Source organism: Convolutriloba macropyga, chromosome 5, assembly GCF_964194025.1.
Source record: "Convolutriloba macropyga chromosome 5, txConMacr16.3, whole genome shotgun sequence".
NCBI classification, from domain to species: domain Eukaryota; kingdom Metazoa; phylum Xenacoelomorpha; order Acoela; family Convolutidae; genus Convolutriloba; species Convolutriloba macropyga.
In genome coordinates this window covers 72518003-72530568 of record NC_134472.1, presented here as the reverse complement: position 1 = coordinate 72530568, position 12566 = coordinate 72518003, and the positions used below count along the sequence as shown (strand labels likewise).

Below are 12566 nucleotides of genomic sequence, written 5' to 3'. Positions count from 1 at the left end.
GTTTTAAATATTGACGAAAGAGTTAAATGCTTGGCTGACGCGGCTTATGGTACAAATTATAAAAAGAGTTCAAGTGTTTTTACGACATCTGTATAAAGTGAACTGATCAGAAAATGAAATTTGGGCTGTGTTGATTTAGCCTATGGAAAAATGTGTTACTTGTCTCTAACGCTATATTAATTGCATTCGTTTTTTTGGCAAAATGGATGTGACAGTAGGTGTTAGAGAATGTCCGATGGAAGGGAGCGAGACTTATCCCCTTAATCGATATTCGGAGGAGTGTTGTGAACTAAATGCGTTACACTAGGTACTCGATAATCTCTTGTTGGCGATAAAAAACTACTGAAAGACGAAATCTATTCAAATAAAGAGTAATACATGCAAACTATGCATTTAAATGATTTTTTGCTCATTTTATAAAAAATCAGTTACATTTCAGCGTCTTTTAAGTTTTTGAAGTTGGATCTGGCGAAATGAAAGGCGTGTTTTCCGTTGGTTTATCAGGCATTCGAGCTTCTTTTTCTTGTCCTGTTCTTTTCTTTTTCTTCTTCAAATTGTTTGTGGAGAAGTAAACTTTTCTGGGTTTTTCTTGGGTCTTGTTAACTGTGACAGGGTTTTCGTTGGAAAGCGATGATAGTTGTTCGTATCCCTTTCGATGTTTCTTTGCGTTTTTCTTTTTTGAAATCTTTGCTGAACGAACTTTTCTATGTTTGCTATTCTGCTTGCTGAAGTTTAAATGAATTGTGAATGCGAGTCCGAGCGATATTAGAAATAGCCAAAAAGGCATGAAGTAAATGCTGACATTTGACTGTTTGAACAATTTGTTTTGGACTGTCTTTAAACATGCATGATGGGTGAAATCTCCTTTGTTCATTTCGTAGCAGAGTTCATTTTTTCTGCACTTGAATTTGCGACAGTCACTAACTTTCAACAAGACCCTAAATGTTCACTTGCTTTAAAAATGATTAGAAGCATATTATGTATGTCTTCGAACCTTAACGGGAGGGGGGGGGGTTGGGGTGTTCCAAGCTTCCAAAATTGACCAAAATTATCACATTGTGCCTAAAGAATTATTGAGATCTAAAAGCAATCAAGAGACTTAATAACCTTCGGGCGTTACCCATTTATCCCGTTTCTGATGACGAAAACTGAAATGGCGAAAAGTTCCCGCAAATGTTTTTAATCGAGCTCTAAAATTTTTAGGTGAATTTTGTAAGAATTTCGGAAAGTTTTTCATCGATTTTTGTCAACGCTTAAAACCGCAATCATTAAAGTTCGCCTACCAAATTTGCCGCAGTTCTTAAATTTTAGCTTGAACTTAATTGGTGACAGTTTACTACTAAAAGTAAAAAAGCTCACAAAAATTTGTTTTGTTTTTTACAATAGTGTTGTAAAATGAGCTTAGTGTTGTTAAATTTGGTTCCATAGAAAACCAACGAAATAAAATTCCACTTGACGGTTAAAACGCGGCGCATTTGACCGCGACTCACGGGCATATTTTTGCGGCCTGTCAGACTTGATATTAAGCCCAGACCCTAAGAATTATTACCCGGACCCTATGAAATGGCTGAAAAAATGCGCGACCAAAGCATGGAAAATAATGAAGTGGCAGAAAGTACAAAACGAAAAAAGTTATAACAGAGAAGTTAAAAGTATGCTGTTTTAGTTGCTAAAGATTGAATTGAAAGCTGAATTTGGAATTATATTTTAGTGAGCTTTTTCTTCGTCACTTTTAAGTACTGTTCATTAATATCTAAGCAATACCTGAAATCAAAACGTGAAAATTGCAAAATGCTTAAAATCTTTGCTGAGACTTTAGGTCCTCAAATAGTTAAGTAAGTTAAATAGTAAGTCCAAAAATTTGATTCGTTTTCTCTGAAACTAGTGTCTTTGTGATTGGATAGAAAAAACATGGCCGGAAGATTGCTGAAAAATAGCCGCGTTAGACGCTTGTGGCCTTCCATGAATTGAAACAACTAAAGAATTAAGATAGACGGATTGACCATCAGTCTTTAATAGACCAGTAGACCTTTTGGTTAGATTCGGACTGTTATTTTTATGAGACACATGGGCTCTATAAAGAAAAAGCCCTAATGGATCTTTTCCAAAATGAATATTCGAAATCAAAAACTCCAGACTCTAATACTCGAGATTTGGCATATACGTTTTGCACTACTTAGATGCACGCTATCCATCTTTAACTAGTTAATGTTCATAGAATTTAAATTCATTAAGCGAGTTCGGAAGTCACTTTTTGAGCGGGGTAAGTCACGCAATAGACCTTAGAGTTGAACGAATGACGTCACGCACACAAATTTTAACTGCAAAGCAGTAGAAAGCACAAATTGGAAAAGTCAATTCCAAGAAGTCAGGTCGCAAGAATCATTGATGGAGACAACGAATTAAATAACAAAACCACAATGTCCCCAATAATAGCCGCTATCGCTTTGCGGCTATTAATAATGACTGACTGCTAAGAAACAGCTCAGCGTTAGTATTTTAATCTTTAAAGGTCCAATGGGTTTTGGGAAATATATTAGAAGTTGAAAAGCAGAGAGCACAAATTCAAATGTGCATTTATGTTGTAGCTTCTGCAATTCTACTCAAGCTGTTCAATTGCTCTCAAACGAAGTGTGAAACGATAATTGTCGTCACATGTCATTTTGATTCACAATTTTTGGTTAACGAAAAATCTGTCAAGCGAAAAATTGCATAAAATTGACCGAAAGGTTAATATAATTGCTACAATCTTGATTTGAGAGCAATTTACAAAATGTAACTAAGACGCGGAGTTTTTTAATCTACCGGCTCAAAGTGATTGCTCATATATCCATGAAGTTACCTTCTTCCTTTGGTCATATTTAATCTGATACACTCGTACAACCCTTCCTGATCATAAGAAAACGACTTCACTGTAAAAATTCCAGTTCTGGGGTCCACTGCCTGGACCTGCTGCAGGTGAAGTGGCACTTTGATTGCCATGGCTTCCTGGCCGCATTGGATCTTGACGTCTGAGGTCTCGTCAACCCAGGTTGGGGTGATGTTGTAGTCATTTTCGGACACCATTTCAAGTCGAGTGACAGGTGGAGGAAGAAATTTTGCAGATGGTCCTAAAGCCAAGATTACAAAACTATAACTGTTTGCAAATCAGCAACGAACAGTAAAAAAGTATTGATATTTAAAAAATATATATAGTCCTAGTATATTGGGTATATTGGGTAAAAAAAATGGGTAATTTATGTTGTCAGTGAACCAAAGATCATCCAATTAAACAACTCAGCAGACAAAGCGTCAATCATCTTTTATTTGTTAGAAATCGATGAAAAATATTTCGAAGCTGTCATCCGTATCCTATCACTTCTTACCATTATTCCATTCAATACTCGACCCAGTACCGCTTAATTACTGAAATATTTCTGGGGTAGAAAATTATTTAATGAAAAGGTATGAACTAAAGTCCAACAGTAAAAGCTGAGTCGAGCTAAAGTCGAAATCACTATTGAAGTCGAGCTAAAGTCTTTTCATCCCGCTTTTGGTCGAGGATATGCCTTTTCATAAGTCCAGGCCTAAACATTGGTACTATGACGATTCATTGTAACCTGTGTCTTTGTCATCCATATCCTGAGCCTTTTTGGGTATTTGTGACGTCACGACAATGTCCATGATCAAATTGGCAGCACACAATGGGTGTGAACACGTTCTGATCCTCACAGACGCATTGGACACAGTTTCAGTGACCTTCCAAGGTGTTAAATGCGGAAATGCGTGCATCACTTTGTGGTCTGAGGAACGGAGTTCGTCCGAATTTGGTTTGAAGGAACCCTGCGAGGCATGTGAGTCCAAGCGATCTGAAAATGGGATCAATAATCTGGACCAAAATGATAAAATTTTGAGCCTTGAAAAGCTCCCGCTGATTATAAAGGCTTGAACGGTGCTGGCAATATTACCCCACAGGTGGGTTAGCCGTTATGAAACAAGGTCCGCTAAGTTGCGATGGTACATAACGCGTTGAGCCCGCTAATACAATCTGGTCTCAATTGCCTACCAATTGAAGCAGAGCTAGACTGTCTTCAAATAAGATGTTCATATTTTGATAATCAAATTTTGAGATTTCTAAAAAAGGACAGACGTCTGTACAAAAAATGGTTTATAACAGTGAGCTCAAATGTCTTTATTTAATAGAATGAACACTCGAACATACAAAACGACCGGCATGCAATCAACTCTAATGTAATTTCTCAAGTAGAAAAACAGTTTTAGCAAGTGAAGAACTAACTTCACCAAAAAAACAAAAGACGAGATTCAAATACATATAAACATCTATACTGTTTTTAAACTAACTCTCACGGTAGTGTCTTCTAAGTAACAAGGGGCCTCAAGTGAATTTCGATTAGATTTTAATTTCTCAATATAGGCTCATAAGAGTGTTGAAGTAAGAAAAATGACCTCTGCACTCACCTATAAGCCTCAATTGAGATTGCAAAAAAAGATCAAATTAAATACATTTTCCCAAGCTATGTAATCACGTTGACAAAAACACGAAGATTATTTCCCCTAAATCTGTTGTGTTCTCGGACAAAAAAATTGAATACTAATTGTCAAATGGACACATTGAGAACTTCCAGATATGCTTATTTACAAAACCGATTGGACTTGTAAGCAAATAAATTTTAAATTATGTGGCCAATTGTAAACACCCAATGGTAACAAAAAACAAACTAGTGAAAAAAATTTAAAAATTCTTTCGAAAATTTAATAATGAACGTTCTCAGATTTGGCTGTGTATAAAATCAATTGGATTCGTCAGCAATTAAACTAAAGTATAATTCCATTTGAAAGGAACCAATGTTAAGTGAGAAACCAATTATTGACAAAACTCAGGTGAGACAGTAAAAACTGGTAGAACTCAAAATTCACGTAATAAAATTTAAAAATTGTGTCCAGTGCAAAAAACTATCAGCTATGAGCATCAGGTATTTGTAGTAAGCAGGTTTTATTCTACAGCTACAAGCAACGAGACCTTTTATTATTCAGACTGTAAGAAACTTGAAAAAACGTCAAATTTCAAAACAAAACCTTTATAAAAGTTTTAATATAAGAGTTGCTTTAAAACAAAACCAAAAATTATGAAAAGGAGACGCTGCTGAAGACTTTCTAGACCTCTTTTTAATTTAGATAAGACTTCTCAGTGATTCAAAAAGAATGAAACGGAGAAAATGTACAAATTTTTTACAAAAAAATTTATAATTTAAAATTCATCGATTTTTTCAGTCGCCCAAATTCAAACAACAGCATCTCTGAACCATTAAGGCAAACACATCTTTTTTGTTGGACACAGTCACTCAAATTTTTAAATCTAAACTTTGATAGATTCCTAAAAAAAAGTTTGCACGTACTAAGTCTGGGGACTCAAATGCAAAGTATCCCAATTTGTTCTTACTATATCTAACATTGAACTAGATGGAAGGACAGATAGAAGATAACTTTTTCTTCCCTTTTTCCATGATTGAAAAGACAATTTTATCAAATCATCAATCATAGTTATTGACAAGTCGGCTGTACAAAAAATGGTGAACGTCAGCCGTTCATATGCATTCGTTTTTCCACTAATGCAAACGATGGCGTCCTTCAATACCAAGACTGTAACAAACCCACAGGAAAAAAACAATTAGTGCAGAAGTACTCAACCAAATAGGTTCAGAGTTTTTAATAAAGTTCATCTTGACCTCATTAAAACTTCATTTATTTCAGAAGCAACATAAAAATCAGCAACACAAAAAGCGAAAAAAAATGAATTTTTTTGTCGTCGAAGTCAACAAAACCATTAGCTGCCTACAGACCAAATCAGAAAACAGCATGATTTCCTCATTAAAGCAATTGCTTTGCATTCATTATACATTGCCGAAAATTAAGCAGAAGAAAAACAAAACACAAGTCAAATGACCACAAAAATTAAAAACAAAAACGAAACAAAAAAGATCTAGATACAAATCCAAATCTCTTTAAAACTATTATTTGAGAAAAAACTAGCCTCAATAATGCTTCAGTGTTACTAGAACCCGTTCGAAAAATATTAACATAATAGGGCAAAAATTAATGAATCTTAAAAAATGGCCAATTATGTGAACAAAATCATTGTGAAAAGTGAATTGTTCACAAAATTTTTAAACCTCAATAACTCTCCGAAAAACAAAATTTTAAAATTTTGAAACAAAAATGATGTCTTTTTTAGTTTTATAATCTACGTTTGGCGGATTTTCTGATGATACCTCTCACAACCCTGTGCAATGAATATATCGATCGGCCAAAATTGACAAAACAGAAAAGACCAGTTGAGCGTATAGTTCCTCCTCAAGTAGGGTCGGAACAAAGAATATTTTGGCTGACCACTTATTTTAAAATAATACACTAATCTGATTTCAAAGTATCACTAGCTTGTTCAACAATTAGATGGTGCGCGGTCGAGTCGTGGGCTTAAATTCTCATTTTTTGGCTGTCGGCCAATCCGGCGGCTAGTAAACGCCAATCGCCGGCCAGCCCCCATAGACCCTTATAGCTGTAATTATACCATAGTGCGATAACAGCGGGTATACTGGAAAAGAGTTTATAAATGTCCTAAATATCAAAAAATACTTTATTGTTAGTCGAAAAGCTTATATTCGACCGATAACTGTACAGAACGTCATAATTTTTTTAGCTTGTAAACTTAACCAACTGGTTACAAAAGTAATTTACTTGTACGCAGTCCATTTGGAATATTTTGCCCAATTTTGTAATTAAAATCTGGCAGGAAAACTTTACCTGTTCTGTTTTCGCCCGATTCAATAATCAATTTCATTGCCACTACAATCTCTTTTGACAACTTGATCTCCACTGGATAGTTTCCTTCCATTTTTGCAGGGAAGAGGCAAACAAAACGCAATTTAACAGATCCAAGACTAGTCAAAGATTCCACTGATTCGCAGAGTTTAGGACCAGCTGTTGAGTTAACTATCCTCCAATTAAAACCCTTGGTTGAGTTTTGGGTAATATTATTTGATATTACTGTGACGGAGAGGCGAGTTGAAAATACAGGACTTATGTAGAATAAAGTTATGTTTTCGTGTAAAGCACTGCAAAAATAACGAATTGGTTTTGTCGACTTATCATCAACACATGACCAGAAACTGAAATTCGGTTGAATAAAGATTGCGTATAGTATTAGAAACAAATATTCATAATTGATCATATTAAGAAAAGTAACATGTTTTTGGATAAAACGTTATTACGATCGTTCATATTTTCAGTTTTTCGCTAACAGACAAGAGTAATGCAAAATGTGTTTGGAAAAAATTGCGTTTTCTATTAGAACCACAGGGTACGATTTCATAGGTCACTAAAATCTTGAGGCAGAGAGCTAAGTTTGAAAGGTTGAACTTAGACTTAAAGAAGTGAAAGTCTAATTTTTTGTGCTAAACTTTGTGTCCTATAGGACAATGCATCACTTTCATGCCTTTTGGTTCTCTAAATACGGTAGAAATATATCGTAGGTTCCGTTGCGCCTCGCGTCCAGCACTCGGGCGCAACCACCTTTGTGTCATGGCACCAAATCCATCGGGCGACTAAGATTCTTCCTAACTTATACTTATAAAATTAAGGGTAAAAATAGCCAGTCACTAACATCTCGAGGCAACTTAATTTTGTGAATTAGTTCGTAATTAAGTCATAGAAAAGCACGTAGAAAATCTGTACGCTATTGAAATGTGTTTTACCGCGAATTTGTCTAGGTTGTTAGCCTTACTTAGTAGTCCTATTTTGTCACACTCTCAAACTGGCAAGACGGCACTGTTGACATCCTGAGTTTTCATTTTTTGATTTTCTGCATACATTAGAACATGAATCCTAGTCCTTCTCGTGCCTTGTGTCCGATCGCAAGTAACCTCTTATCAGATCACTAAGTCCCTCGGGCGACTAAGATTTATGATCTAATGTATACGTATGGCCTATTCGAATGTAACCTAATTTTAATTTATGGTTATTGGCCCCACTATTATGGAAATAGACAGCTTTATAGATTTTAGCTTCAATGATCTGATAGCCTTTTAACAATAGCAGAAAATGCAAAATTTATTTGTTAGCCCGTACCTAGGTCGCAGTGAGTTTCAACGCTGTACCATTGACTTTCAATTATAACCAGTACTGTACCAGACAAATAGCAGTGTAAATAAATTTGCCAGTCTGCCCAGAGTCGATTAAGAAAAATCCCAGTCTGTTTTTTTTTTCTTCGCAGCATCATTTACATTATTGGTTAACACTGCACAGAATGTCTCAGTTCAGACTGTACAGACGAAGAACTAACAGACTGTACATAGCAAATTTTGAAAATTTCGAATGACTGATATCATGCATGAAATTTTCAACGTGGCGATACCCGGAGCTGCATTCTAGCCTAACTTGTACATACTACACCACAATTAACTGACACATCGACTTCCACCGACTTCCGCCGACCTCCGCCGACTTCCGACATCCGCCGACTTCCACCGACCTCCGACGACTTCCACCGACTTCCGACCTCCGCCGACTTCCACCGACCTCCGCCGTCTTCCACCGACTTCCGACCTCCGCCGACTTCCACCGACCTCCGCCGACTTCCGCCGACCTCCGCCGACTTCCACCGACCTCCGCCGACTTCCGACCTCCGCCGACTTCCACCGACCTCCGCCGACTTCCGACCTCCGCCGACTTCCACCGACCTCCGCCGACTTCCACCGACCTCCGCCGACTTCCACCGACCTCCGCCGACTTCCGACCTCCGCCGACTTCCGACCTCCGCCGACTTCCGACATCCGCCGACTTCCACCGACCTCCGACGACTTCCACCGACTTCCGACCTCCGCCGACTTCCACCGACCTCCGCCGTCTTCCACCGACTTCCGACCTCCGCCGACTTCCACCGACCTCCGCCGACTTCCACCGACCTCCTCCGACTTCCACCGACCTCCGCCGACTTCCGACCTCCGCCGACTTCCACCGACCTCCGCCGACTTCCGACCTCCGCCGACTTCCACCGACCTCCGCCGACTTCCACCGACCTCCGCCGACTTCCACCGACCTCCGCCGACTTCCGACCTCCGCCGACTTCCGACCTCCGCCGACTTCCACCGACCTCCGCCGACTTCCGACCTCTGCCGACCTCCACCGACCTCCGCCGTTTCTACCTGATTGATGTGAATGCACCAGTGTAATTATGTTAACCTTTTTCCAGTGTTTGAATAGTAGACTCAATGGTCTTCATATGTTGTGTATTTCAGATTTGATTGAGACTTGTATTTGAACTTTGTGTTTGTTGAACTGACTTTGATTTGATTGAATTGTTTGGATTGTATCAAGAAGATGGAACAGGTTGTTATTACGGTGGAGTTACACGAGTCGATTATGAAATGCAGGCGGGAAATAATGTTTGTTGTTGCGGATCCTAAAGAGAAGACGTGCCATGGAATTCTAACAGTGAGGAAGGTGTTCGACATCGATAACGAACGAATGGATCGAGTACGGAATTTGCGAAAAAGACGGGCACCTGATGCGAGTGTGAGTACTGTAGAGAATGGACGGAAGGGGAGGCGATTTGAATGCGGGTACTTTGTTTCAGGTCAATTTTACTTTGCTTGCAACCTTTAGTAACTCTGAGGGCCTCTGCTGATGAAGATGGAGATTTACGAGTCACCCTCTTCACTTATTCAGACTTCAGTGAAGCCTCTGCAGCAACTTTTCCCGGCTGCAACTGAAGACTCATTGACGACAAGGTCACGTATGTGCACCGGGGAGAATACAGAGAATGGCGAGGAGAGTTTAAAAGTGAAAGTGACCTGTGAAAGTGACCTGTGAAAGTGACCTGTAAAAGTGACCTGTGAAAGTGACCTGTGAAAGTGAAAGTGAACTCAAACTTCAATTCATTCACTTCAAAGTGAAACTCTTCAATTCATTCATTCATTCAATTCAGTTAATTCACTTTCAATTCAATTTAATTCATACTTTTCACTTTTTTCCACATTTTAGTCATTTCATATTCTTAACTAGATATTTTCCGTTGATGCTTTTTACTAGAGTCAGAGTCATCATAGCGCATGTAAACGCAGTTTTGAGTAACAAACTGTAGTCATGAGTATAGAGTAGAGCGCGTTTTAATTGCCACTTGAGAGAACACTTAAGTAAATAATACGGGCGAGCAATTATAATTATGCTGCACAGATGCAAATCCGTCGCCTTCGGTTCATGCCTAGATGAAAGTCAGCCGCTTTTTATTCATGTGCCGCTAAATTTCAGCCACCTTATAATAATGCCCCGATAAAATTCAGCCGCGCTTTATTGCTGCTCAGATAAAATTCCTATAAACAAAATCATGCCCTAATGAGTCATATTTTAAAACAGACTTTAAATTCCCAAAACTGACATGAACAGAACAAGTGTCAGGCAAAAAATCAGAATGAAAAATTTAATGTTACAGCGCTGGATTAGTCGTAGACCAAGGTACGGGAGTTTCCAAAAATTAGTCACCCGAGTTACTTAGTGCCATGGCACGAGGGTGCTGGTTCCCTTGTTACGGGTAAAACGTAGGAATGTACTGAGATTTATGTTAAAATTTTTTTAGAGAACTAAAAAGTAAGGACACCGTTTTAGTCAAGATTTTGTATTCAGTCCGATCCTTAACTGACGTATTTTAAAATTAACTCTTTTTTTATGTGTTGAGCTAGCTACTAATGGTTTGAAACGAATTTTGTTCGAGACAAAAAAACCACTGGCAGACATTCTTGTTTAAAATGTCAACCCAGTTTTGTTTGAGCATATCTATTTGACCGTATATCATGTATTTGGAAAAGTATTTTGTATTTTATAACTTTTAAATAACTTATTAAATAACAAAGTTGAATAACAAAATTACTATGAATTTTCATTGATGACATTATACTGTTGCCTTGTAATCGAGATTGTTTCGAATTTTATTAGTTTCCAAATTTAGGAGTACATTTTGTTTGACACATTTTGGGCAAGAAAGGTTAATAATAATAAATTGTTTCTCAGTTTCTTGACAAAATAATTAGAGTTTTTACACACTTGACCAAATCTTAAAAAAGACCGATTACCAAAAAGACCATAATGTGTGTTTTCAGGCGTCTCATAATCGGAAGATGAACTTCATGATATTTGCTACAAAAAATAGACAGTGGAAATGAAAATCATAACAATCGTGAAACACAAGGAAGGCCAGCTGGTCGGGCTTGACCATGCAAATCGTTGTTTTTATTTGAGCTTCTGTACCATTTTTGGGAAAAAAGGCATCTGTTTATGAAACGCAAATAATTTTGCAAATATTAATATTAGAAAATTGAGAAGTTTTCTAGGATTAGTTTGGGAAAATATTTGTGGGAATTTACAAACTCATCGTTTTGAAACTGTTTAATAGCTTTTAATTGATGAAAGTGCATCATAGTCCATTTAGGAACAAGTATAGAAACTGCTGTAGTTCGTTTTGTTACATTCTGAATCACTTTATAATATTAATTGTAAGAATTTTGAGTTCTAGTTGCATTAGTTTCTTTATGGGAAGTTACCTCAGTGGTCATGAAAGTCTTATACCAATAAAGGCCTTTCTGTTTTTATAGTGACCCGCAATTTATTTCAGTTAGCTCAAAAAGTGCAAATCTGCTGTGGAAAGAGGAACTCGTCCATTGTAGTTCGTTTCTTAATCGCCTTCAGAGCATGAAACCCAAATAAAGTGATATACCTATACCTAAGTTGTATTTTTAAATCATTTGAATTATTGCTATGAAGTGAAAAAAACTCAGTAATTTGTCCAATAGCTAGTCCGATTTCAGCGGGAAAAGCACTCCAGATAATTTGTCCTAATTATTTTTTTTTCAAATTGCAACTCTTTCTTGCATTATATTAAATTGCAGTTGTTGCCATCCCATCTTTCAACGGAAAATTTTTCAGATGATAATACAGATTTTTTAAATAGATGAAAATAGATTTCTTGCATGAGTTGTTGGTACAGTTTCTGCATCCAGGCAACTTTTTCAGCAAATTTCAAATCAATTTTTTACTTGTTTCTGTTTTTTGAAAGAACTTTTCACTGCATTTTTACATGGAAATAGAGTATATGTTTGCAAGCTATCGTTTTGGATATAATGTTATGATATACACTAATACACTATTTCAACTACAGCAACCTATATTAAAATCGGATCGGCTAATCACGCTCTTTGTTTTTCACTGCAATCTTTTATGTATCGCCCTCAGCATCAAATCAAATTATATTGCAACAAGGGACCAGCCAATCACATACAGTGATAGGAATCGTTGCAACAAATGGTAGCAACTTTTGATATTGATATTTGTTTGAACAGTAGACAATGAAATATAAAAATATTTCGGTTTGCAAAACGCTTCAGAACTTTTAAGTGCAATATTGCTGAAAATGTTTACTAAGATAAGGGTTCTCAGAAATCCAGTTTTCCTTGAATTTAAATTTTTTGAGATGGGCTTCCTTGGAAATCTCCATTTCGTTTGTTCCTTAGATTTTATAG

At 37.1% G+C, this 12566-nt stretch overlaps 1 protein-coding gene across 1 annotated transcript; it reads right to left on the bottom strand.

Moving 5' to 3' along the window:
• Positions 1–407: 407 nt before the first annotated feature.
• LOC142340243 (uncharacterized) lies at positions 408–7345 on the bottom strand. Its single transcript, XM_075390768.1, has 4 exons — positions 6802–7345; positions 3600–3848; positions 2843–3110; positions 408–938 (listed from the first exon to the last, which is right to left on the bottom strand). Exons 1-4 carry the CDS (start codon positions 7226–7228, stop codon positions 446–448), a joined length of 1437 nt encoding a protein of 478 aa, XP_075246883.1. The 5' UTR covers positions 7229–7345; the 3' UTR covers positions 408–445.
• Positions 7346–12566: the final 5221 nt, after the last annotated feature.